General features: G+C 38.5%; 1 protein-coding gene across 2 annotated transcripts in view; it reads right to left on the reverse strand.

Annotated features, from left to right (window-relative positions):
* Positions 1–1,248: 1,248 nt before the first annotated feature.
* dlg2 (discs, large homolog 2 (Drosophila)) overlaps positions 1,249–27,444 on the reverse strand; it is a 178,888-nt gene continuing 152,692 nt past the window's right edge. The window contains exons 9-23 of one of the 2 annotated variants that reach the window (XM_061086351.1): positions 26,918–27,073; positions 25,191–25,206; positions 23,464–23,484; positions 22,601–22,786; positions 19,723–19,825; positions 13,408–13,522; positions 12,766–12,942; positions 12,202–12,277; positions 9,365–9,410; positions 7,946–7,996; positions 6,484–6,585; positions 4,010–4,182; positions 3,799–3,908; positions 3,505–3,596; positions 1,249–2,720 (exon numbers count right to left, since the gene is read on the reverse strand). In XM_061086351.1, coding sequence (XP_060942334.1) covers positions 2,614–2,720; positions 3,505–3,596; positions 3,799–3,908; positions 4,010–4,182; positions 6,484–6,585; positions 7,946–7,996; positions 9,365–9,410; positions 12,202–12,277; positions 12,766–12,942; positions 13,408–13,522; positions 19,723–19,825; positions 22,601–22,786; positions 23,464–23,484; positions 25,191–25,206; positions 26,918–27,073 — 1,531 coding nt within the window. In that variant the 3' untranslated portion in view covers positions 1,249–2,613. Of the gene's footprint in view, positions 2,721–3,504; positions 3,597–3,798; positions 3,909–4,009; positions 4,183–6,483; positions 6,586–7,945; positions 7,997–9,364; positions 9,411–9,877; positions 9,975–12,201; positions 12,278–12,765; positions 12,943–13,407; positions 13,523–17,310; positions 17,356–19,722; positions 19,826–22,600; positions 22,787–23,463; positions 23,485–25,190; positions 25,207–26,917; positions 27,074–27,444 lie in introns of both variants that reach the window. The other variant, XM_061086350.1, reaches the window with a different exon arrangement.

Genomic DNA, 27,444 nt, shown 5'->3' on the forward strand with positions numbered 1-27,444 from the left:
TTTAGCCTTTTACTTTACAATTTCAAGGCAGTCACCCTCAGCAATAAGACATGTTCTGAACTCAGCTTCTGTCACTCAATTGTAGATGTGAAGGAAAATTAAATAACATTTTTCATCCTCAAAGGAAAAGTACATTTATAAGCTTTCATCTTTGATATATAGAGTTAACCTAGTCTGTTAAGGCAAGTGGTGACCAATATACGCTATGGGAAGTCTGCAAAAGAACGGTGGCAGATATCTGGAAACACAAGCATTGATCTACACATATCACAACTGAAAGCATTTGCTCTATCAGCCACAAATCTCAAGTAGTTTATGAGAAGGGAGCAGAGAAAGATTACCCTATTTCTACATAAAAATTGAAAGTCCACACATTTATACACTGAGGTGTTTGTTCAGTGTGTCGTATCAGTTGATGACAAGTACAGTATATGGTCCATACAAGCAGGTCAGAGTTCAGTCTCTTCAGGTGTCACTCTGCCGTCTCACACAATAAACAACGGATGTGATTTATATTTGTTTTAAAAGTTGTATTCATTACTTTTAGCATACAGTGCCCATTTCTGTCACAATAATCAATAAGTGCACTTTAGAAATGTCCCATTGATTAGAAACATACCTGCAATAAATGTAAGTAGGATATTTACCAGGTAACAGGTTGGGTGAAACATGCTGTCTAAATCAAATAGCAGTAATACTAGAATATATATCACACACAAATTGTCGCTATGGGAATCTAACAGCCAGTGGCGTTGCAGCTAAACAAAACAGGGAGGTCATCACAATGGTTAGATGCATTAGTCATTCCAAGTGCTTAAAGTACATAATGGATTTTTATTTTGAATAAAGCGAGGTACTATATTGTATGCCCTTTCAAACAAGGCAAGCAAATGGTGAGTAAACACATACACAGTAAACATACTGTATAGTGCTGGGTCTGTTAACCATCTGCTCATCATCAGGGCTCACCCACTTCTAAAACAAATAGTAATAAATGTCAGATAGCTGTATGCAGGTGTCTGGGGTCTGTGCAGCGGATTCAGGACCGTCTCTATCATCCTGTCAGGTGTTCGGCTCATGTCTCCACTTATACAGCTCAGACAAGCCTTGACTGAAGCTTTCAATAGATTCAATGTCTGGCCACCGATAACTTGTTAGTACCTTGTTGCATTATCAGTATCATTAGTTACATTTTGCTCCATCTTAAAACATAGTCAGGTTCCCAGAAGCCTCATGCTCACTGTTCATTGAGAGATCTTATAGAATTCAAATGTGAGTGAATCCAGTCTCCATTCTGTGCAAAAATATGTTCAAAGGTTTATATTAATACAAAGCTGCAGTTCTTCTGTAAGTGTCCCCCTCGGTGCAGCTCTGTAGGGAAAAACTATTGGAATACACCAATATATATGTATATATATTTTATATATTAACGGAAAAGCAGCTTCAGGTCATTAGAACAGATTGTGTGTTGGGTTAATCATTCTGTATTATGATCAAATATTTACCAAAGGGTCTTTGGAGCAACCTGCTTATGGAAACCTTTGAATCACTTCCTCTTCAAAAACTCACCTTTTTAAAGTATTTTACTTCCTTATTTTCTGTAAAGTGTTGCTACAGAACACTCAGACTTATCTGCGTCTGGCTATTAGTTTCGTGAGACAAAAATGTGTGTCGGTATTAAATTTAATCACTGCCCTCTCTTCTCCAAGTCTTAAAACTTCTAGAATGTCAAATGTCTCTTTCAGCATTATATTCCCATCCATCCTAACACAGTCACAACATACTACATCACTCCATTAAAATATGCTCTGTAAATTACCTTTTAATCAAAGTTATATTTTCAATAATAAATAACTCTGTGCTTTTGTGCTCTCTAGCAATTTAAATAGCAAAATATAGTGGTACATCTCCAATGCAGTTAGCAGCTTTCTCCCTTTATGTATAATTGTCAATGCAACAGCTGAATAAGAAATGTCTGCTTTTCAATAAAAAAAAACAACACATGAACATTTTACAGTGAACAAAACATTTTCCTGACACATGCTCAGGTCAAGTCAGAGAAATAAATACAGTGATTCAAAAAAGGAATGGCAGTGTAAACGAAGACAAAAGCTGTGTTCAGGAAATACACAGAAAATCTGACAAAACATTGAACTTTATATGATTATTTGCAATGTGAAAGGAAGGGGAGAGTGTTGTAGTTGGAATAGCGAGTTTCCTTCCTACATTAGCAAAGCGAAGACATTTGTATTGTATAAACCACCTCCAGTTTCCTGCTTGAAATTTCACACAGTGCCGTCACGGACACAAACCCATATTAATTTAACTTCCTTTACATTTCTTTTCCTTTTTCTTCAAATAAAAATCAGCAAATACACAAACAGTTGAAGTTTGAAGACCTAACAATTTCTAACACTCATTTACATTCAGGAACATTCATGTTGAGTGAAAAATGAAGCAGTAACCAAACAAAAGAGACAAATAGAATAAAATAATAATTAAAAACAATCTGAATAATTATTTATGAAGACTATTCATCGCCATAAATTATTGTATGATACAACGTGTTACTATTTTCTAGAAGGCCAGACTCCTTTCCAGAATGAAGAGTTCTTATAGTTTCTCCTTTGAGGGGACCCAGATATAGGGTCCTGAATGTTCCTCTATGACCTGTTTGCAGTGGTTATAAATGTCCTCTAAGGTGTCTCCTTGAACCAGGGCTGCAAAGCAAAGGGAACCATATTGTGGAAATTTGTATGGAACAAGAAGATCAAACATAGTTACAGCCACGCATGCATCTATACATTCATGAAGCCTAACAGTTGTCAAATGATAGTGTGTATGATGACATTTCTGGTGGTTATTTTACTAAATAAGAACCTGTGAATGAGCTCATCCCATGTTTAACACTAATGTCACCTGGACTGTTTTAGGTTTTTACAAACCAACATTTACCACCAGAAGAAAATGTGCTGGGATCACATACACGCCATGTCTTTAGCACGAGCTTACCTTCCTCAAGATTAATAGAATAATTAGAATAAGTGCATTCAACCATGAGGGTAAAAACCCAGAACAGCAAGAATCGTGTAAGCACATAAGCTTAAAAGAAAGCTACAAAGTGCTACATTTAAGTGCCATATACTAACTTTTATTTTTTATTACCATTACAAAATGCCTTGCTCGTTGTTGATGTTTTGTATTCTTCTTTTATTGTGTTCACTTTGTGAAGTAATTTTTCTAACGGCGTTTTTTAAAGATGCTATATAAATTATGAATATTAATCTGCACAGCCTGAGTTTCTGGTGTTAGGGCAGCAGCTAGTGGCCGTGAGTATTACACTAAGAATCTTTAACAATAGGTTTTCTTAGAATTCATTCAAATTAAATTATTCATATACTCTACTAACCATCTCAAAAAAGATACATACCTATCTTTCTCTCTATGGTAAGTTGGAACTCAGAGTTTTTATTATATGTATTTTAGCTCTACTTAATATCATACCTGTGAAGAATTCACCAAACTCCTGCTCCAGCTTCATTGCCCTGTCAAATGTCTTCTTGGCTTGATCCTCAGTCAGTCTCTTATTTATGTCCCTGCACATGGAAGAGGAAACAGAATATCACAGACCCACACATGATTCTGTCTCCAACAGCTTATAGCAGCATACAAATATTTATTAAATATCCCTCACACTTACCCAACACACTACAGTTGTTTATATGCTGCCTATTAATGTTTTTTAAAAATAATTTATATAGAGAAATGTAGAGTCAGTTAACATAAATGACTACTCACATTAATGAATCAATAGACTTTGGTTTGATGAAGATGGCGATGGGATAGAGTTGTGCTACTTGTAGTCGTTTGATGGCATTTCCAGACACATCCAGAATGCAGTGTTTACCCTGAGACAGGGGCAGCACAATTTCAAACAACACACAAAGCACTCAGTGATCTCTCAGGTTATAATGTGAAAGCTGCACTAAGCATGCATTAAGAGGCTCACCCTTTCAGCCACATATTTCACCGACTGGACACTTGTTCCATAAAGATTATCATTGTACTGTCCCGCCTCAATAAACTTGTGCTCTTGGATGTCCTTCTCCATCTGCTCTCTGGACATCACAAAGTGGTAGTCTCGCCCATCCACCTCGTAGTCCCTCTTCGGCCGAGTGGTATCTTTGGTGCAAGGAGGGAAATATGTATGTATTAACAATTAATCTAATGAAATAATTAATATGTATTACAACTTGTAAGTGATACTCCATACAAAACCAGCCGACACTTTAAATTATCACCGTCTTTAAAACACATAGCAGTATTTAAAAGTCTTTATATATAAATGCTATCACAAACAAATACAACAATGGTAGAAATGATTTGTCACATCACTGATAATATCAGAGTGAATGTTTCTTGAAATTGACACCTAAAAAAACCTGCAACTTTCATCCATAACAGGATGTTTTACATCTAGTCAGGACAGTGCCCTTCTGTTCTGCACTATAAAAACTGATCCTACTGATCTTGACTGAGTGGCCACCACAGCCTGGTCATTCTTTATAGCAAAAGTCCTATGTCAGGTGTTTTTTAGAAGGACAGAGGGGAAATGGGACATTAAACAATATTGCATAATAACAATAAGTACAGTGGATTCTCCACTGGGCTACAAAAACACTAAACAGGGCAGGGTGAGGATTTATAACTATTTAATGGGAGAAATTACTAATTTTCTTAATGAAAGGATGAAGGAATCTATTCAGCTTATCCACTCACCTGGGCACCCTGAACTGAAAGCAGCTTTATACGGTTCAAAAGGCAAATTGAAATAAAAGACAAGGGTAAATCATAACATGCAAAATAAAAACGTTTTAAACGTGGCTGATGGAGAATATGTTACACAATGCACAGAAGAGTGAGGGGAGGCTGTCTGGATGGGTCAAAGTGGGTAGCATGTAGATGCCGGCGTAGCACACACACACACAAATACACCAACCAGACAATCCGTAACTTCAGCAAATGAGGGAACCACCTTTTATACAACTCTTTCAGCATTACATCAAGTTACATAGGCAGGTTCGTCTTACAAAACATTTGCAAACTATTCTCTGAAAAATCAATGTAAAAGTTGAAAGTGTTATAGAAAGTGAAAACCAAAGTCCTGGATCTGCCTCACTTTCTAAATCTACATAAAAATTGAACAGGTTCTTCCTTGGGTCAAGCTTGACCCCTCCATGACATTTCATGGTCAGTAGTTTTTTTGTAATCCTGCTAAAATAATAAAAAAAGATGATAACACAACTTCCTTTGGTGGACGTAAAGATTTAGTTCCACAGTGTACCTGTTTGTTCCATTATTAGATACAAAAATGAAACTAATAATATTAGATAATGTTCAAATAATAACTTCAAAGTAAACTATGAAAGCCTCCAATTTCACAGCAGCGTGTGGAAAGCTGGTTTATGGGCTCAAGTTTGCGTCAAAAAGAGTTAGTTTGAAAAGTGACGTGAAAATGTCAGTCTCTGTATAATACCCTGCAAAACCACAGTAGCCACCTACCTAGAACGTATGTGTACTTTACAATACATCACATACTATTCTTTAAATTGCAGTGACATTTCTGTGTCATCAGTATTATATTATAACCACAAGATTTTCTTTACATCCACTGTATGTTATAGACACTGAGCATCTGCATGGAGGAAGGTCAGGAGGCAGTAACAACTAAAAACACATTACCTGTTTAATCTTCCTGTATTATATTGCCCATTTAGATTGATGCTCAACATACTCAGTATCATACCTAATATGTTTGTATGGGTTTTCTAACTATAAGAAGTAAAATATGATATCAGACCAATATTATAGGGACAATTGTCTCAAGTTTATCAAGATAATTAGGAAGAGGTTTGACTGTCACGTGTCACAAAGTGAAAGCTGAACAAAAGTGATGGAATATAAACTGGTACCCCCACATCAGGATCCTTAGTTGCGATCGCCAGTGCACATCAGTGTTTCATGTGTGCAGTTGGAAACCAGATGCCTGCGTCTAAACACATTATAGCTTATGGCTGCTCCCCTGTTTGGACTTAAGGTAAAACCATGGCGGACATAAGTTTTCATTATAAGGTGCAAGTGAGGTTTTTTCTTCTTGGATTTTATGAAAATATTTCAATTTAATAACCAAGGAGAAAAAAAGCTCTTTAATCTAATTTAACATGTTTTCGCAGTAACAGACATATGAGGAAACACTGGTGGGATGAGTGAATAATGTTAATCAGCAATGGAACATCCCACTGACTACACTGGATATGATCACGACCACAGGTCAGCACATCAATATACAGTCATTAACCCCATTTAGACACACTGTTAGTGTCACATCATATTACGTATAGTGTCACATCATATCACAATGCACTAGAATAGTACCTGTGGTTCACTGTTGTCCTTTCAAAATAAAGTCCTGCTATAACTTACGTGGTACACAAGAGCCAAACTTGTCTGGAAACTCTGATATTAGATCATCGTTGATTCTGTCCTTCATTGGTCCGAGGATGATGACAGGTCTGGCATAACTAACTGCAGGCAGAAACAGAGACAGATGATATTTCTTACAAATGTCTTCAAAAGCCAAAACTTGTGTTTTAAATGGTGTTCAGGTGAGATGCAGCTACTGGTTGTGTACAAAACAGAACTATAAATAGCAAGTATTGATAATAACACTCAATATGGAAAATAGTCTGTGTCATTCTGTACCAGCATGCAGCGTCATGTATGAAAGAAACACACTACTATTTAAATGGTACCCTTCCCATGGTGAAGCTTTTCTTTGGCCTCATTGGTGGGACTCAGTAAATATATTTAAGGATTTAATATGTAAATATAATAAATTACTCAAGTGATGTGAAAGCTTCTTTGGTGATGCTCTATTAACTGACGACATTTACAGCAGGTCTGTTGCTTACCATGTTACTCTGAAAGAGGTAAAAATTTATTTAAGATTCAAGATGTTTATTGTTACACCGGCTAATCAAGTACAACCCTGTGAAATGATTTTGTCAGAAATATTAAAATAAAGCTCAGTGCTGACATTATATTTAATTCATCTCCCTGCATAGTACATCTGATCAATCATTCAAAGTTCAAATCTCTAATCAAACAAACTTCAAGTGTTCAAGAAAAAAGTTTTAAAACCCCGGCTATCAAAAGAGACGCTAGTTATCTAACACAATTAAAATGAACATATGCGATTTAATTCATAGATGTAGTATGAATAATCTATTATTAATCTAAGATATTCTATTTTCATTGCTATTCTTTGTTTTAACTAAATGGGGCCTTGAGCTCATTTAGACAGACATGGGACTCATACACCATCCAATCATATAAGTCCATGACCTATATCTCTGAATATTGCTGCTCCATATTAACATGCACATTCCTCCCTGCTGCTAAACTGCTGCCAGCTTTCAAACCGTTTACTTTTCACATTTTATAGATTAATTCATGGATCTTGATTTTGGGGCAGATTTGGAAAAACGTGCAGATCCAGGACATTGTTTTAACGTGGTAAGACAGGGTTTGCCTTGGTGGAAGAATGCACTCTTTGAATATAATTCTAGGCTATTAATGATTTGTTAAATGCATGAGATCAGGTTCATCTCATGCTGGGGTTTGTGTGTGAGCTTGTGAGTTCACTGTGTCAAGCTTAATCAGATTTGATGCATCACATGAACAGTGCCACGCTGGCAAACTGATGAAATGCTTCGAGAAACAGTCAAAGCCTTAACGTGAGAGACTTGAATAAATATAAATAATATAAATAAAATATTTCCCTGCCTGGAACTATGAATTACACAGGCCAACACAGAGCTTTTCTGTCCGTGAGTATGCCGAGGGAGGGCTTTGATGACACATTCAGTCAGAAATGAAGACTTACTTTCTTGCCGCATCACAGGCTCATATGAGAGGATCACTTCATCTTGACTCCCTGGTGGGGTACACAATGGAAAACATTATTACATTACATTATTTGGACAAATACTGATGAGTGACATAGACAACATGCCTTGTTGAAGCCACATGCATGGCAGCATATGTAACAGCACGTCTCTGTGGTGTTTGGTCTATCAACCTGATGTCTTATTATATAACAGTTTAATAACATGGCTCGGGTGCAGCAACTCTTCTAGATAAATGAATCATGTGCTAAACTGTCAAAGCCAAAGAATTTACCAACTGTTTAGCATTTACCTCTATGTGTAGTTTAGTATCACCAACTTCTCCACCTTCCAAACTAAGTAAATATGACACTTAATATGGGATTCAAAGATAAGAAGATTTATACAAATATATCACACTAAGCTATATGATAATTTTGTGACTCCACTGTATACATTAAGCAAATCATGTGTTTTTGTTGGGCAGTTGTGATGTTCAAAGCTAATGAAGTTAGGTCCCATATGGCTTCAGTGAGAAAAGCTCATAGTGGGCAATTAGAAAAATGGGAATCCAAAATTAAAGCTGATTGGTGGGTAAGAGCTTTTTGTTTGAAATTAAATATTCACTTCAATCAACATGAAGATACAACTTAGCAAATTAAAAACCATGTAGATATTTTGAAGGGGAATGAAGTGAATGCAACTAACTACTAACTTCTTTGAATATCTGATCTGCTCCAAAATCTTCTTCAAACTGACATGCTCACAAGCAAAGACAAAAACATTTGAATTGTTTAGCCAGCATCATGCAAACGTGCATTAAACCTCGTAATCTGAAGACACAGGTCAGACATGGGTGGAATTATAAAAATGTAAAACATCTATTCAGTCTGAGATATAGGTCTGGGAGGCTCCAGTTCGCAGCGACTTCTCTGGATGCTCATTAACCAGTGTGTTACGAGCCTTCAGGAGGCCTGTGAGGCTGTGCTGCTTCCGATTAACTGAACGGCTAGTGGGACCACCTCATTCTACCATCATTACAGACCAGGCTCTCACCAGCAGTAACAGGTATATAAATTATCTAATTTACTACCATGCTCCACTGAAAATAAGAACATCTTCTAAGTAAATATATCTTCTGCCTCATTCTAAATTATTGTCCATGCCTAAAGATTAGTCCTCGTTAAAAAAAACTGTAATCTTTACGAAAATCCTTACATGAAGTGTATTTTTTGTGACTATTTAAACTTTATCCACTGTGATCCAAACCTTGAATTTAGTGAACCAGCTCAAAACAGAGGTGAACACTGCAAACGGAGAAGCATGACTAATCCAACAGATGCAGCATGCAACAATGCAGGCAAGAGAAACATGTTCAGACAGGAAACAGTGAAGAGGAAACTGTTGGACCAACTTACTGAATGTCTTTGTCCCATACCCATCATCACCTATCCCCAGGATGTCCTAATGGCCATCCACAGAGAGCCAGAATAGAAGAAAGACAGGAAGAGGACAGCCGCAACATAAGCAAAAGGTTCAAGGAAGTGAAAGGAAGGAGCTGTGGGCCCATTGACACGTCCCTGTCCAAACCCTGAGCAGCCAGCAGGGGGAACTAAATTCACCATTATAAAACTAGGGCTGTTGAGATTGAGCCTAAATTATCCCTCAAGGAAAACTGGGTCGAACAACATTACCATATGGTAACATATCACACAAATGAACAGCATTGAGCTTCTCCCCTGCAGACGGATCAGCATCTGAGCCACAGTGTCTCTGTCTGTGGTCCAACAAAAACACGCTGGGGAAAAAGAGGAAGCAGAAGACAGCTCTACCCTTGAAATGCTTAACTGCCTGTTAAGACATCTTGACCCCACATGTGACCTAGACTGACCTCTGCATGTACATACATGTGTGTCTGTGAGCTTACTTACGGTCTGAATCACTGCCATCCTGCTCACCCTCTTTGTTCTTGTAGAATGGGAACTTTCGTGTAAAGATGAAATTCTTTTTACGTTTGTCATTGAATGACTGTGAAGGGAGAGAAAGCATGGGGCAAACAGGTACATCTGTCACATTCATGCAGACAAAACAACTGCTTGCATACAGTGGGACGTCAAGAAGTTTTCACAGTAAAAACTGACTGTTTTTACTCAACAAATTCAGACTTTTAGATGTGATTTTTTTTTTCATCATTAAAAGTAGGTGATGGTTTTGTGACATCATAAAATAATGCTGATCAATTAGACCATCATTATAAAAATAAATACCAGATTGAGAAGTGATTATTCATTCAAGTTAAACAAACAAATAAAAAATGCTGGTTCCAGTAAAATGAATAGGTCAAATAAAATGTTCACTCATGTGCACAAATATTCAATAAAATAAAGCAGGCATTTAGGTCAGTTGTTATCATTTAATGTATAAAGTATATTATACAAAATCCATATCTTTGGATTTAACTCCCCTTAGTATAGATCATATGGACATTATTTATAGATCTCCATGGAACTTTGTCATATCTGACTTGACTGGGTTGAGAGGAATACAACTAGAACACATAACATAGTATTGGGAGATAAGCCAATAAGATAAATGTTGAGGAACAATGATCTTTCAGCTGTTTCATAGATTTGTTTATCTTCAGGTGGTTTGTTTTTCCTTTCAATATAACTTATTTGGGCAGGTGTGAAAACCGCGAACTAGGACCAAAGCATCCACAACAGGACCATCTCCTTTCAAGGGTCTTGGTGAGGTTTGATCGTGGTATGAACAACCAAGAGTACTCGGCAAATTAGAGATAAACAGCCTCTTTAGCCAGGTGTGCTTTGCATTCTGGGATGCAATAGACTGCGTGAGGAGAAGTGCCTTCAATGTGTTAATGTAGTAAAGACTACTGAGTAATAACCTGATAATCCAGTAAAGACTATGAGTACTCAGTTTTTCATGCATTAAAGATTATAATGAGTTCTCACTCCTTAATGTAGTAAGTACTACTGAGTATCCATGTAATAATATAGTAAAGATGACTGAGCTCTCAAGTCATAAGGTGGTCTGTGATTTTAACATGTGTGTATTGTTTTGTTTGATGTTAATAAAACCTCTGTTTTTAGAGGCTTCCTGTTGTGCTGTCGTGTCAGTGGTGGTCAGGGATCTCACATGTATGTCCATTACGGCCATTAAATCATGGGATGTAACAAGACTACACTGCTAGTACTCAGTACCCACTTCATAATGTAGTAAAGCCTACAGAGTACTCATGTTACAAAGTGGGCTGAAGGTGCGCCAGGAAAAACTGTTCATGGAGATTCCTAAGTGTGCAAGGCAGGTCCTGCAATCTGCTGCATGTGTGACACAAAAGTCCTCAGAGCCTAAGAAATACATTTCATCCACCTGGGGGTGTTCTTCTTGACGTACCACAGTTGCAACAGAGGCATTTAAAGTAAAAGCAAGGTGAGAGAAGCGTTACCGAGGTCATGCTTTGAGAGACATAACATAACTCATAGTAAAGACACATGCATGCAATGATAGAATGAAAAGATGGAACTCAAGAGGATGAGACTTCAAACAATGAATATGATGTTACTTCATCATTTGAAAACAAAATTAACCTACTAATGTGTAATATTTACACAGTTTTGAGAGCTTCACATCATCGCTGTCTTATGTTAGTTAAAAATCCAGTTTGTGCAGAAGATATGATGGAAACAGTACATTTAATTTTATATACACAACTGAATGAACAAACAACTTGATTGTAAAGTGAAACATGGTTAAAACCTGGTACACAAAGTTTGACCTCTGTAAATTTTAAATCAGTGATTGTCCAAAAGGAGGACTAACAAATTTTGATCTCTTTAAACGAACATTAGGAAGAGAAAACTGGCTACCTCCTCTCATTACATGGCTTGTAGAAATGTGCTGCTGTGTCTCAAGGTTGGGTGATGTCTTTGATGGATATGCTCTATATGAACACATGATGAAGCTGGCTGATGTTCTCAGTTTAATCAATGCAATCTCTCCCTTTTCAGAGTAAGTTGTAAATAACAAACTGCAATTAGAACATTAGAGCTAAAGAACAAACATCTAATGGTGAAAATGTGGTTGTACAGGAAGCCATACACTCGGTCTAAAGACTTGACGAAAGAACATTGTCTTTTGCACAGGAAGCTCACTGTTACATATGAGCTGCACCATGAATCATCAATTAATGTGGTAATATAAATTGCCACTCGGCAGATCTCATAAAGGCACTTACCCCTTTGGAATCAAATGACCCTGGCTTGGCATTGAATTTCACAGTCTTTAGACGCGCCCGCTCCTTCCTCTCCACCCTGCAGAGCAAAGAGCCTTGTCAGTCGTTTACCACAGAGATGGGATAATACTGCTCCTACTCACAATACACTCTGATGAGAACAAGTTCCCAACACTTTTACTTTAAATTTCTGCTCTTTTCGAACATCACTGATGACTACAGAAACTTTCTAATGTGTGTCTACAAGTATGTGAAGGTTTCATTGAATTAAACTATTCCTTTCCCCTGCTCTACCCATGTGGAAGGTCCTATTTTTCCTTTTTTTCTTACTGTGTGTAGGGACACTAAGGCTGCTCGTAATAACACTATTTCTCTTCATAAAATAAAACCTTCATAGAGGAACATTTAAAAGCTGATGTCTGTGTTTCATCATGTTTCTTCCTTCTCAATCGCAGAGACCCTTTTTCCTAATTCTATTCCTCTATTACAAATCAATAATCATTATTATTCTTACAAATCATCAACAATGAATTCCCTCTGCCAGAAACAATTTTATCTGCTGCTCACCGTCTCTTGCTGGGGATGACACCCATTTCCTCACTGTCCCCATGTGGGGTGACACGGCGTGCCTGCCACCACTCGTCATCTGAGGCATTGATGACGTGGAGGATGTCCCCATACTTGAAGCTGAGCCCCTGGCTGGGAAGGCCGCTGTCTTTTGACCTCTCATAGTCAAACAGTGCTCTGTTCAGGGGGAGATACAGTATCAGGGCCATCAGCATTATTAACGCAACCTTGTCAGTTCTTGTCTCATGTAGTTAAAAGAATCTGGTCAAAGCTTTCTAGGTCATAGAGAATAGTGACTGTTGCTCTATAGCAGCTGCTATAATAAGAAATATTTAATGCATTTATCTTAAACCAAGGTTTTACATATTTGTATGTGAGTCACTCTTCACATTAAGCAAACACTGCATGTTACACAAATAAACAGCCTGAGTAGCATTCTTTTAATCTTCTTCTCTGTCATTTGCATGAAAATGAAAAGTAAAACACAGTATTCTGATCATGTTATCATGGTGTTGAAGTAAATCAGAGATGACATCACATGGAGGAAATTGGAGGCATGAAGTGGGTGCCTTTTCATTTTCTAAATTGTCAGAATTCAGCTTGAACATCCAAAAACAAGGGTAAAATCCAAGACAGACTAACCTCACATAGAGCGACCTCTTTTGATTGGTTCGCAGGGATCCTGACCCAGAGCTCATGCTGTGGTTCATCATCTGTTCCCGCAGGTCATGGATTTTGGCCTCAAAACGGCCATATTCTGTAAAACAAGATTAGAATGGATGAAGAGTGACAGTCAGGTCTACATTCAAGAAGAGGGGGTCGACCTAGAGATGCTACTAAAGCTGAGTTTGTCTCCTGTTACATGAAGTAGAACTTTTATAAATTCATGATTATTCTTCCTGCAGAAAGAAACAAAGGAGGTTCACTTAAAATATGCTACTGTGTATAATTTTCACTAAAACTCCACATAGTGTGCTGTTGGAAGATTTGACTTATCTAAGACCATATAAGTATTACCACCCTAACACATGAATAGAATCATGTGGAGGGGATACATTTGAGACTGAAGCAGCTCCTGTGCTGCCACTTTTATACTAATAAAACACAAACCCTTTATTTATTTTGTTTACAACAATGCACTTTAAATGAGCCAGCATGCAGTCAGTGACATCTGATGCCATGAACTGAATCGCTCCAAGCAGAGTAACAGGATGAAAAGCTGTCACTCTGGTGAGAAGTATGCTCTCCCTGACAGCACAGTTACTGGGATGATAAAACAAACTGATATCTCGAGGCATGGCAAGCTTATCTGTCACTTACAGATTGTCCAGTAAACAGAGTTGAATTGACACAGCCAACTACTGACTGCACATCCTGTCTAGATATCAGGGCATGAAAAGAAAAGAAAAATATACCAGGAACAAAATGTAGCTAAAATACCCAAAATATGTTCAAATTTTACTGTATTTTCAGTATTGTTTTGCAAGAAACCATGTTTTACAGTTAGAAGCCTACAAGCTGCCACACTAGCTGGAAACTCTCACATGTCTTCCCAGATGCTTATGTGCCTTTAATCATAAGACATCAAAGGGCTGAGCATATAAAATAAGGAACTTAAGACATCACTTATTCAGATATTTACCAGCAACAAAATGCAAAATCACAATCTATCTAAGAAACTTAAATAATTTTCTCGCTGCCAGTCTTAAAATACATCGCACATACCTGTCTGCATGTTTATTTTGATGGTAAATCTTCTATGGCTCTGGTGTCCTCCTTACACTGTGTTCCCCTTGTCTACACACAGTCCATTTCTGTGACTGAGCCGATTGTAGCACTAAGTAGTGAAAGGGAAACACCTCTCTCCCTCTCCCTCCTGTCATTGCTTTTAAGCAGATCAGGGGCGGAGACAAGTGTAAACGGATGCACAAACAGGATAACTGTTTTTAAACCACATTTACTTGAAAACCCTTCTCCCTTTTACTTATGTCTAATCATCTATAGACAGTTATATCATAAACGTATTGCTTGTTCTTAGCTAGTGATTAGAGAGGAATTTTTTGGCTTTGGTTGTAAAAATGGCCACTGGCTTTTGAAGGTGTTCTTCAATTTAAATTTTTCTGAAGCCACATTTCCCCACTCCACACTAAAAGCTCATTCAGAACAATTAAGAGCAAGAGAGTTGCTACAACCAGACAATGTGAAAATTGTCTCAATGAGTGGAGCGGAGCAGGTTACTGACAAGATATTATAGAACAAAACACTGACAGAGGATCTTTCTTTTGGCTTCTTATCAAACAACAGAAGATGAAAAAAAATTCTGCTGTGCGTGGGTGCGTCATTTAGCTGCAAAGCTACAGTTGGTACAACGACCTCTCTGTGCTCAAGCTGTTAAAACCATCTGCACATCCTGAGGATCCCATTCTGAAAAGACATGAAATGAAGCTTACATCTTCACTTCCATTTGTCATCAGATGCCTCAACAAGGAGCAGCAGTTCCAGCGATTGCATTAGAGAGGTTAGTGTGAAATATGTGTATAATTTAGTATGGATATTATGTTTTATGCTTTATGTTATAAAAATTGAATTGACCCTTGAGAGGAAAAACATTCCTCATCCCTGCTTTCCATCATCAAGCCTGTATCTACGAAACTGTCCAACTTCTGCTGCCAACTAATAAAAAAGAATACATTCTTCCTTAATCCAAAAGCATTTCATTAGCATGTTGGACACCATGAACTTTTGCAACATTAACCAATGAACACCATCTCACATACAGTTTATGCATAAAGCATCAGGACTTTTTTGCAAAGGTCCTGAAGGACTGAATGTGATACAGAATCATGGCACCCAGCGCTCTCTGTCTGCTCTTTCCTGTTTCTGAAGGCAAAGGTCTAATGGAATCTTTGCTTTTTAGATTTCTTTGCAGCAGCCATCACTTACATTTCAGAAAGAAAATATTTAACCTCAGTGGTATCCAGGCATTCACACAATGTACAGTTGCAATCAGAAATATTCAACCCCCCAAAGATTTTAAGGATTTATCAATTAAAGTTTACAGAATCTTGCTCAAAGAGCAAAATTCTGCTTCGGATGACTACTTTATGAGTTGAGTGAAACAGAAAATCAACACGGAAAATGCATGATGCAGTATTTGTGTGTAGCAGTATATTTTGTTAAGATAAGTCACAATTATTCAACCCCCATATAATATTGTTGTTTTTAAAGCTGTCTGACAGTTTTTTTTGTTCTAAAGTGGAGTCGAAACATAATTAAACCTTTGGGAACTCTTTACTGATCCTTCATTTGCTTCAGCTGAAAGGAGCTTGCACAAAAGCTGAGAGAGGAGATTATTTCATCACAACTGAAAGGCCTTGGGTAGAAGAAGATATCCCCAAAAAATCATATTCCAAGAGACACCGTTGGGAAAATTCTAAGGAAGTTTAAAACTTATGGAGCAGCTGCAAACCTGCCTGGCCCAGGCAGAAAGTCTTACATTTCATCAAGGGCCCTCAGCAACTTAGTCAGAACAACTAAGAGAAACCCCTGTGTGACTGCAAGACACCTACAGGATGACCTGATGAAGGCTGGTACAACTGCTTCAGTGGCAACTATAAGACGTGCACTGAATAAAGAAGGACTTCATGGCTGGACTCCAAGACGCACTCAGCTCTTGACCACAAGGAACATCAAAAGTATAAAAAAATATGCCAGGAGGGATTTGGATAAGACTACTGAGTTTTGGGTGACAGTTCTATGGACTGATGAAACCAAACTGGAACTGTTTGGACGTATGGACCAGCGGTATGTCTGGCGTGCCAAAGGCCAGGCTTATGACCAGAAGAATACCATCCCCAAACTCAAGCATGGAGTTTGGTCAAAGCTGATGTGGGGCAGTTTTTCTGCGGCAGGAGCAATCTTGATCGTGTACCAGGCATCATGGATTCTCAGAAATACCAGGCCATTTTAAAGAGGAATGTGATGCCTTCTGTTGACGATTTATACCTTGGTGATCAATGGACTTTCCAACAAGACAATGATCCAAAGCCCACCTCCAAGTCAACCAAAGCTTGGTTGAGAAAAAGATCCTGGAATGTCCTGGAGTGGCAGTCACAGTCTACAGATTTAAATCTGATTGAAAATCTTGAGTGGGATTTTAAGAGCAGTTGCAGCACGGAAGCCATCAAACATCACTGAGCCAGAGGCGTTTGCACGTGAAAAATGGGCAAAGATTCTGATCGAGAGGTGTAAGAAGCTTGTCCGCATTTACTGAAAATGTTTGTCAGAAGTTATAAAAGCTAGAGGATGCGCCACAAACTACTGAATTTGAAGGGTCACACACAACCTGGGAGCATAGGAACAAAGGATAAAGGGTTGAACTACTGTGGGGGAGTGAGAGTCAAACGGTTGGGGACAGGATCATGTGTCCTTTGGTGGGAGTGAACAGGCTGTCTGTGATCACATTTACTCAGTGACTCTCACTTAGCCGAGCCCTGGTGAATGAGGCTTAAGCTCAGAGCAGCAACAGGTGCCAGTGGCACAGACCTTGGGCAGGAGCATGGGCCCGTCGTGGTGAGCAAAGAGCAAGTTCTGACGAGTAAGAAGAAAAAGCACTTGTTAGTCCCAGAGGAGTTCAGAGCCCAGTTAGCCATGTGTAAGATGTCACCTCAGAAGGGAGATTTGAGATTTCAAAATCATCCCTCAATTTAAAAGACTCTTGATTACAGACTGAACTTGAAGCCATTCATTTTGGCTCAAGTCTGATAAACGTTTTCAACATAAATCTGGAAATGCATATGAGCAGTATGAACTGCTTGAATCGAAGAGTAACCTACCTTGATTTGGACACAAACACCCACCACTGCTCTCAGTATAACAGGGTTTGGACAGTTTGTGAGTTTGTCACCTCAGAGACATTGAGAAGTCTTCAACCAAGAGTCACTGCGTTTGCAGCCATAGAGTAGACACCGCTGTTGATGACCCTAATCAGAGTAGGCATGCCACCACTCAGAGCTGTCTGATCCATTGCAAGTTATCTCACAGAAGGTCGGCATGCAGTCTCTGGTAGATCTGACGTGGCATGACCATGTCTGGCATGGACTATTTGAAATTACATGCTAATTTTAAAGGGCAAAGAAACCACAAACACAAACAGGATACTGTTTTTTTTAAACAGACAATATAATAACTACTGTTTTACGAAATATATCAGTAAAAAAAATTCCTTGTGGAGTAGATAGTACCAGATAAGACAGAGATGGGATCTCTGGCAACGGCACCATTGAAAAGACAATGAAGTAGGATAAAATTTGTTATGCGATTAAGTTGTGACATATAATCCGCTCAACAAACTGCTTCCCATTATCATCCATTCACAAATTGTGGAAAGGCCCAGAGGCCAGCTTGGACAGACATGTTTCTATATCTATTTTAGAGAATAGTTATTCATGATGTCTGCTGATGGATGCTTTAACTGAGGCTCATGGTGCTTTTATTTTAAAGGTAAAATCAGACAAACATTAAGTGTCACCTTGAAACTTAAGGGGATAGTTTGGATCATTTGAAGTGGGGTCATATGAGGTACTCATCCATAAGCAGTATATTACCTGCAGTAGATTGGAGTTGGCTTGATCCCTGTTAGGGGATGGAGGCGGGCGTACATAGTACTGAGTACTGCTGTGGATGGGGCCAGCAGTGATACCATCAAAGTGCACTTTCCCTTGGCACTACATTCTTTCGACCAATGTACTTACCTATTCCTACACATAAGTGCACCTACTCTATGCACCATAGTAAGCTGCAGCTGTTTAACTTATTTCAGTGGTTTGAGGAAAAGAAGACAAAAGGAGATAAATTGATTGGTTTTGACAGTGATGATGAGATGGAGTTCAGTGTGGGTCCAAGAAAGAGCCCAAACCACCTGGGGTGCAGATGTGTGCACTGTGATCAACGCCCAAGGACCCAGAGAGCTACTGCTGCTATAAGTGGGACTTATTAAGGATCTTTCTAAATGGATGAATACCAGTGACTCACATTACATCTGGCTGACCTTACAATTTCTGAAGCTAAATTGGAAAAAAAACAACTTCCCAGACCAGAGGACCATAAGTTAATTTGTTTTTGGTTCTGACTAAATTGTAACATTATGAGTGAACATTAGACAACCAAACATTTAAAGGCAATAGTCTAATCAACATAGTGAACTTAGCTGAATGTTAGCTGTTTATTTAGGCAACTAAGCTTGAATCCAAAAATCTAAAGCCACTGGTGGACTGATCTAACTGCAACCTAAATACATAAATGACCCACATTTCACCATGTAGTGACGATATGAGGGATGAATCTCATTTCCACATATGTGTGGTCAACTGACTGATTATATATTCTGTGATGGGCAATAATTTCCCAAAAGTCCCAACAACATTATATAAGGACTGTCATTGAAAATAGCTGCAACTCAACAGAAGTTGATGACCAAGACACTCCTTTGTTTGATCAGCCAAGAAAAACACCAACTCGCACCTTCTTTAAAATCTTAAGAAAAGTGAAGTTCAGCTCTGTCTGGTGCAAACTGCTGATCTGCAGCTGCTACATAATTCAGTGAGCAGTGGATGCACTCATGTATAGGAATAGATAAGAATTATCGTTAAAAATGCAGTAACAAAGAAGAGGGCAAGTGGTGAAGAATATTCAAATTATAGTGTACATAAGGACCAAATACAACCCAATTTCAAATAATCGAAACTATACCTTTAATTCAGTTATCATCTGTAAGAGAACTGTGTAAGAGTCCATTGGAGTCAAATCCCTGCCCTCATGTGAGGTAAAAAAAAGGGACGCATTTTATATCCCAAGACGGCCATGATTTCTTCAAAGGTTAAGGCCCTGTGTATTCCTTTACTGTTAAACAGGACATTTAAACCACAGGGCTACAGTCACTTGTTTGTCCTGACTCACCCTCTGGTCTGTACTGGGCAAAGATGGTCACCACCTGTCCCGCTCCTTTCAGTGCCGCTGCTGCTTGTTCATGTGTGGCCCCTCGTAGGTCGATGCCATTTACCTGTTTAAACAAGGTAAACAATTCACAGGATTATTGTTATGGAATTTCTCTTTTATTTGACAAAGTACAATGGGCAGCTCATCACACCTGAACAAGTACATTGTATTCTTTAAACTAAACAACATGTGCATTTTACTTTATGCTTCGTGCCTCCAGGCCAGTAACAGCTGTGGCCAGAAGCGTTCACTTTTCACATTGTCTGTCCATCTGTTTTATCAATTAGCTCATTATCATGAACAAAATATCTCAGGAGAGCTTTGAGGGTATTTCTTCTGTTACAATATTAGATTTTGGTGGTCAAAGGAACGGATCACCTGGAGGCCAATTTACATTTCGTCTGACACAGACATCCACTTGGACTCAAGGAAATGAAATCTTTTAGACAAAAGTGTAATAAGAAATGTTGACATCTTTATATCCAAAAGGTCAAAGGTCAGCTTTGGTGTGATATCATAACATTCTGTAAATATGTTTCCGGCCATTATTTAACACCACAACTCAGGAACAAGAAGGAAGGTTGTGACAATATTTCCTGGAGTTTGGTTTAATGGCGGCATATAACTGTGAAACAGTTATCCTAGGTTTGAATTTTATTTTGTACTTATTTATCCATTTCAGTATGAAATTGTCCACATAATATGATGAGAATCACACTTTCTTTGTGAATGGATGCATCCAAACACAAACACAAGAGTTCCCCTACGTCACATTATCACAAGAGTTGCTGTACAAACCAGATCTATATTCGAACAGAGGCAAATCAGAGAGGGTCATCCACTAACCAGAAGGTCGGTGGTTCAATCCCTGACTCCTACATTATGTCCCTAGGCAGGTTACTGAAGCCCTAATTGCTTCTGACGACTGTGCTGGCAGTGATGGTATAAAAAAGATAGGCACGGCATATAGAAGTGCTGTATGCATGTGTGTCTAAATGGGTGAAAGTGACTTGTACTGTAAAGTGCTTTGAGTAGTCGATGAGACTGGAATAGAGGTATATTAATGCAGTCAATTCACCAACACACGCCTCTGTGTTGTTAGTGAGTAAGGTCAACTGAAGAACACTCTCAACAGACTAAAGAGCCCAAGTGTAAATTCAAAGAGCCACAGAATCGGAACATAGCGTGTGTATAGACTGAAGAGTGTGTGCTCAATAGGTGGGAAGAGACAGGTCAAGTTATTGTTAGACTTCAAATCCAGGCCACTGTTGGAATGCTAACTGGCTGCCTTCACCAAGGCAGATCGTGGTGCTGATTGGATGCAAGTGAACAGCCAGATAGTGCCATGCTGATTAGATATTCTCTGGGCTTTACAATAGCACCACACTAAAGTGGAATAAGAAAGTGTTATCTGTTGAACTGAGTGGCATCAGTGTGGGAGGCCAGCTATTACAATTAGCTATGATGAGGGAGAACAATCACTTCCTGCGTGCTACTGTCCAAAGTGTAAACTGTTCATTACCTCAGTCAGTCATCATCATACCCTGATTATTGTTACTTGTTACACTTCACTCGTGAATACAGTCAACCAAACAATGCAGGAGGAGTAAAAGCTGCTGCTTTAACTGTGACGAGTGATTATTAGAATTATTCAAATTTGTTTGTTGGACCCATTGAAAGTGATTGTAACAACCCTACCTCACAGGTTCCTCTCATAACAAAAGACTGTCACCTTAAAACCAGGAGTATTCTTTCTATAACTGGGGCATCTTTTTAAAGAGAAATCATATTAATCACAGGATTTATTCTTAGAAGCTAAAATAAGGTCTGTTACGCTAAAATCTTCCGGGGACTGAATCAGAGCACAATTATACTAGATGGAAAATTTGTGCTGTCATATGTTTAAACTAGTCTGTCAATCTGGTTGGTATCACCCTAATTTTTGAATGTTACAGTGAGCAAGTCTGATCGTATCATGTGATATCAAGTTTTGCCATTTTATGTAAGGAAAGGCTGCCCAGATGAAGTACAAAATCTTACATGTGCATTTATGAAGAAGAAAACATGTTATATGAGGACTTCACTAAAGGTCATTAAAGATTTCCTTCACACAACAAAACATCTAGAAACAATTTATCAAGTTAAACAATACCACTGACTCTAAAGCTCTTTGAGGAAACGTAAAACTGACTAAACTGTGTTTCAGTAATTACATTACAGGACTGTTTTCTTCTTTAAATGCCCAATTGCTGACTTTGCATATTTGAGTCTGTTTTGCATACTGTAATATCTCACCTATAACTTTAAAGATGATGACCCCTGGCCATTAATCTGATCCAAGACCCAAACATATTTAATTAACAGTCTTCGTGTTTATACAAGTAACAAAAGTAGTAAAACCTCACATTTACCTAAAGCATTAATTGCTTACTCAAATTGTTGCAGATTAATTTTAAAAAGTTGATTAATCAACAAATTGTTTCAGTTCCAAAAGAGCATATGTCTATAAAATGCAGGCCACAGTGGATTGTTGTTATACTGTATGTACTATTATGAACCACAGATATACTACAGCTCTGTCATAATACTGGAGAAATGCAGGGATAGAAAATTAAAAGACCAGGTTGTCCCTGAAACAGAATCTGGGCCAGTAGGACCATTACACTCTGTTAATATGCTGGGGAACACACAGGTTACAGGAGTCCACTGTTTGGAAATTAGATCTATACCTAAAATTTGAGCTGTCGTACATTGCTTCTCCAAATCCAAACAGTAATATGTGAGGTTATTCACTTTTTTGAACCTGTGTGTTGTGCTGAGGTGGTTGTTGTGCACTCACCGATAAGATCTGGTCGCCTCGCCGCAGCTCTCCACTCAGATCGGCGGGCCCTCCGGCCAGGATGAAGGACACAAAGATTCCCTCGCCGTCCTCGCCACCCACAATATTGAAGCCGAGGCCTGTAGAGCCTTTGTGGAGCACAACCTTCCTGGGATCCCTGTACAAACAGTTCAGATAGTACATCAACTCGGGGGAGTCAGTGGGTCTCAACATCTTAAGCTCAGTAGGTGGAGGACAGAGAAGTGGACAACGGTCGCACAGTGCGCTGATGGAAGCCTCAGTGATGCTTTCCCAGGAAACAGAGCTCAAAGACTGCTGGAGCTCCACAGGGGGATGGTGCTCTACTTAGGATCACTTGTCCCAAATTCAGTTCTGACGGAGAGGGAACCTCATTGCTTTCTCAACCTCACACACAGGCTCTTTGTTTTTCTATCTCTAACGTATGCCAGATAAATGCATGATGTGTGCATCAAATGATGCATCAAGGCGAATAAAAATAAACATACTTCAGGGCCACAGACTCATTGCACCCCAGATGTAAATATTGTGTAGTTTAGCACTGAATCTGGGTCCACATGTACATGGAGAAACAGTAGTAGGAGAGCAACCTACTGAATGATGCCAGAAGTGATTCTTCTCGGAGCCAAACAGGACTAATATCTACTAAACAGAAATTAGAAGATCTCAGATGTTGCTATTTGATACTTAAAAGTGTTTCAGAGGGCGACCAAGCACAATATGATTATTAATGTAGTAGCAGTACACTGCCATCTATTGGTGAATAAACTGAACATCATTTTCAGGCACAAATGACCATCAACTTCAGGCACAAATTACCATCAACTTCAGTAATGAAGAAGCACAGTCATTGATGGTAGTGCGCACTAGAGCTCATTTTCCTCGAGCCTTTGTAGATTCAAAACTGTTTTCAAAACAAGAATTTATTCTCTACTTCAGAATCTCATTTAGTTTCTCACTGTCAACAAATCAAACTTGATATCAAGCATCACTTCAATACTTCAATAATTTTTGTCTTAAACACACACTTGGTGGTTTCAACACTTAACCAGCAAGCCAAACATTTTATGCTAAACTGGGAGATATTTCGTAGTCTAATGAATGTAAACATTCATCTTCACACATATTCAGGCAATTCTAATGGAGTACATTAGAATGACATTCAGCCATCCTTCTTACAACCTTGACTAAAACATCTTCTGGTTACAGAGCACTTCACTTTTGATGCCCTGCAGAATGAACTGACATTTTGTCTATGTTATAAGAGGAGAAGATTAGAAGGCAGCAGAAAGCTCCTGTCCTCCTGGTGGATGAAGGAACCAGTCAAGCTAAGAGCAGTAGAGGCTTCATATGCAGAGAATGTCTCTTTTCCATGTGTCAATTGTTCCTAGCCCGCTGTCTGTGGATAACCAATCATCGCAAAACAGGCGTTTGGTGCCTGTTATCGTTGCATTTCCATTCGTATTTATAGTTGCATTCTTTACAATAGACATGTAATCAACCCCCTACGGTGAATGCATGATTAATCGTGGACCATTCTTTAAATATGAATAATAGGTTTGGAAGAGATGAGATACTACAAAGTTAACTATAGTAGTACAACTTGTGAATGGTATTTTCTGAAAAATTCCTCTGAGCTCCTGTGTTTGTCTGAAATAGTCTTCTGAGTTGCAAAAAAAGATTCTTAATGTAGTTTTATATCATAAAGGTTCCTCATCATATGGGAACCTTCATCCTAATATAGCTATCAAATGGTGGTATGCTGTAACCTTCATGATAAGTTATTTCTCAAATCTATAGTACAATAATAGCTTTGAAGTATAATAATAATAAATATAATAAAGAACTCTGACAAACTTTTTTTTATATGACTAACTGGTCATTTGTTTCAATTTATTAAACCTCACTGCATTCAAGCAGGTTTGGAGTGTAGGTGACATGTGGTGAGGAAGCAAGGTGAGGTGAGCATGGCACTGAATAGTCTTGAGGACAATGATTCTTTGGTCCTAATAAAGATGCCTTTAGCAACAACATGGAATGAGAATACAAAATTACTGTCACAAAACACAAGCCAACAAGTGTCTGACAATTTTGTTTCATCTGTCAGTTTAAAAAGTCAACCTAGAAATGTTTGTTATTTGTATATTACAAACAGTAAATAGTTGTTTTGAAGGCAATAAACAGTCTACAATCTACTATTGTTCGTATTTGTCTATACGATTTTACCTCCTTATCAAACCGATCTCCTTGTAAAAGCCTTTTTACGCTGGTCAGTAACCCACTAACACCCACCAACATCTGGCTTTCGTCTGAGCGCCTCAGTTTTTGGTGCATTTGTGACATCCAACATGACGCATTTAGGAAAAAGAAATGCAAACTCCTCTGGTAATGGAAAAGAAGTCAACAGGGCATGGGTTTGCATGTGTTTAAAAAAACGTACCTGCAATTTTGGTGTAATAGAGGTATAAAATGTAACATGTATCTGTTCATCAAGCAAAGTGAAATGACTATTCATAATTAATGAATAACTATTCACAAAAGGTGAACACTTCAACTGCTACTACTACATCACTGCTACTGAATACTGACTGCACTCTATACATAGCCCCTCCAACAATTACAGTCAGATATGAGCAAGATGCAAGGTGTGTGAATAAATGAATCAAATATTTTGTTACCAAAACAAATAATTCTAATGAAATTGCAGAAGTTGAATCTTAATACTGAAGAGTATCAAAGTGGAACTGTGATAATCCCAGGCTAATATATATATATTTCTATTGGGTCGCTTTATCTTGCATTACAAAGCTCAATTATCCACTGAGATGTTTAAAAGGTTGGTGCTTATCTAATTTAATGCCACAGTTCATTTTAAGCTCAGCTAGGCTTTGCCAAGGGCTCAGCTCGGCTGCTGAATGACTCGGTCTTCTAGCTGTCATACAGGCTCCTTATTTCATGACCCTTCAGGGCACTCTTGGTTGCCCACAGTCTCAGAAATTTGATTCTCTCTTTATTGGATCAGCCACAGGAAATATGCGCTTATAGCAAATTTTTGAAGTAGCAGTGTTACCATGGTAAAGACAATCTGGTTATCAGCTGGAATTGGTTTCACAATAAAAGTGTTTTGTTTCATTTATACAAGCAGAACAATAAACATATGCTCAGACATGGCAGGCAGCTACATGTTCTTACACACACATTCAATAACTAAAAAAATTACTCAATACATAACAATTATTCTATTTCAAACTATATTTTTTATGAATGCTTGTTTAAGCACAGAGAGATCATACAGTACGTGGTTAGTGTTAGATGGTAGTAAAAGATTAAAGGTTAGGCTTGTATGAATGAAGTTAGTAAAAGCATCTAAATACAACAAACAAGGTCAGTTGTTACCAGGCCACATGCAACATGACCAAACCACGAGTGAGGGTGCAGTCCATTTATCTGACATGGCCTCTGCTTCTCCCCCTCTCAGCTCCTCTATTGCTGTATAGAACTATTCAGACACCATTTTTTCTTTGGTGATCAAAATGTACTTTTAATGGAAAACAAAAAGAAAGAAAGTTTCAAAATTGTTATTTATTTATATTATGTACGCAGTGAATTGGTAATTATAGATCTAAGCTAACCAAAAATCCATGTGGAGTTCCTCGGGTCCATTCTCGGGCAGTTTCTATATAACATCAATATAATCCCCCTTATGGATATTATAATAATACATTTCTGATCTGTTTGAACGATACAATGCCTGCAGACCCCTCTTGTCATATTGCTTTACTGCAATAATGTACTCAGAATCTGAAACGGTCAGCTCATTTACGTGTATCACTTCCCTTTTTATGATACTGAATGTAACTTAAGACCTACAGCCAGAGGTGTGGCACAGCTGCTTAACATGACTGAATCCTTACACGCCTCGATAGCTCTTTTGTGACTGGCATTGAGTTCCTCTGTCTGTGCTACAAACCAAACTTTGATTGAAAGTAAAAATGTAAACAAACAAAACATGCAGTAACTTCATTAGGGGCTTCTGCTACAGCAGAGTCCTGAAGAGAGAGAGAGAGAGAGAGAGAGAGAGAGAGAGAGAGAGAGAGAGAGAGAGAGAGAGAGAGAGAGAGAGAGAGAGAGAGAAGTCTCCAAAGAAGTGCAGAAAGACGTTGTTGCCAGGGGCTTGAAGGAGGGTGCAAAAAACCTAATTCATGAGAAAATATGGGAATATGGCATGCCATCTACACGGTGGGATGGGATGGGACGGGACACAGTTGCGGAGTGCAGAGAGTTGGTGGTGAGAAGTACCTGTGGATGTCCGAGTCAGGGAACAGGCCTAAGTGATAGTTTGGGAGGGGGGCGGAGTGTAGGAGGCTTTTGTCGCACTCCACTGGGGAATAGTGTCGGGGGGAGGGAGCTTTGTCACATAGTTTGTTCACAGTGCTGTAAACTGGTTCAGGATGCCTACAGTGGAGTGAGAGACAAGAGCAGAGGTTAGTGTCCAAGGACCGACGTGGGGGTGAACCGACTGAGATACACATATGTGACAATGAGGAATAATGACGAAGGACAGGAGGAATAAAAAATAAATAAAGAAGCATTGGATGTGGTGGAGGTGGAAGAGCCACTGGTACATGAACAAGTCACCACCATTCTTTAATGGTCACAGAGCTACAAAAGGCCTGAGTGTGACGGACTGAGCAGGGCTGTGCTTTATTGCTCATCAATTCCACTCTTTCATTATTAATAATATAATATCATATAATAAGAATGTAATACAGTGTGTGTGTGTGTTCTTTCTCAGATGTGAGAATAAACAGTGATTTATTGGAAAC

This window comes from Limanda limanda, chromosome 14 (genome assembly GCF_963576545.1).
Source record: "Limanda limanda chromosome 14, fLimLim1.1, whole genome shotgun sequence".
Taxonomy (NCBI): domain Eukaryota; kingdom Metazoa; phylum Chordata; class Actinopteri; order Pleuronectiformes; family Pleuronectidae; genus Limanda; species Limanda limanda.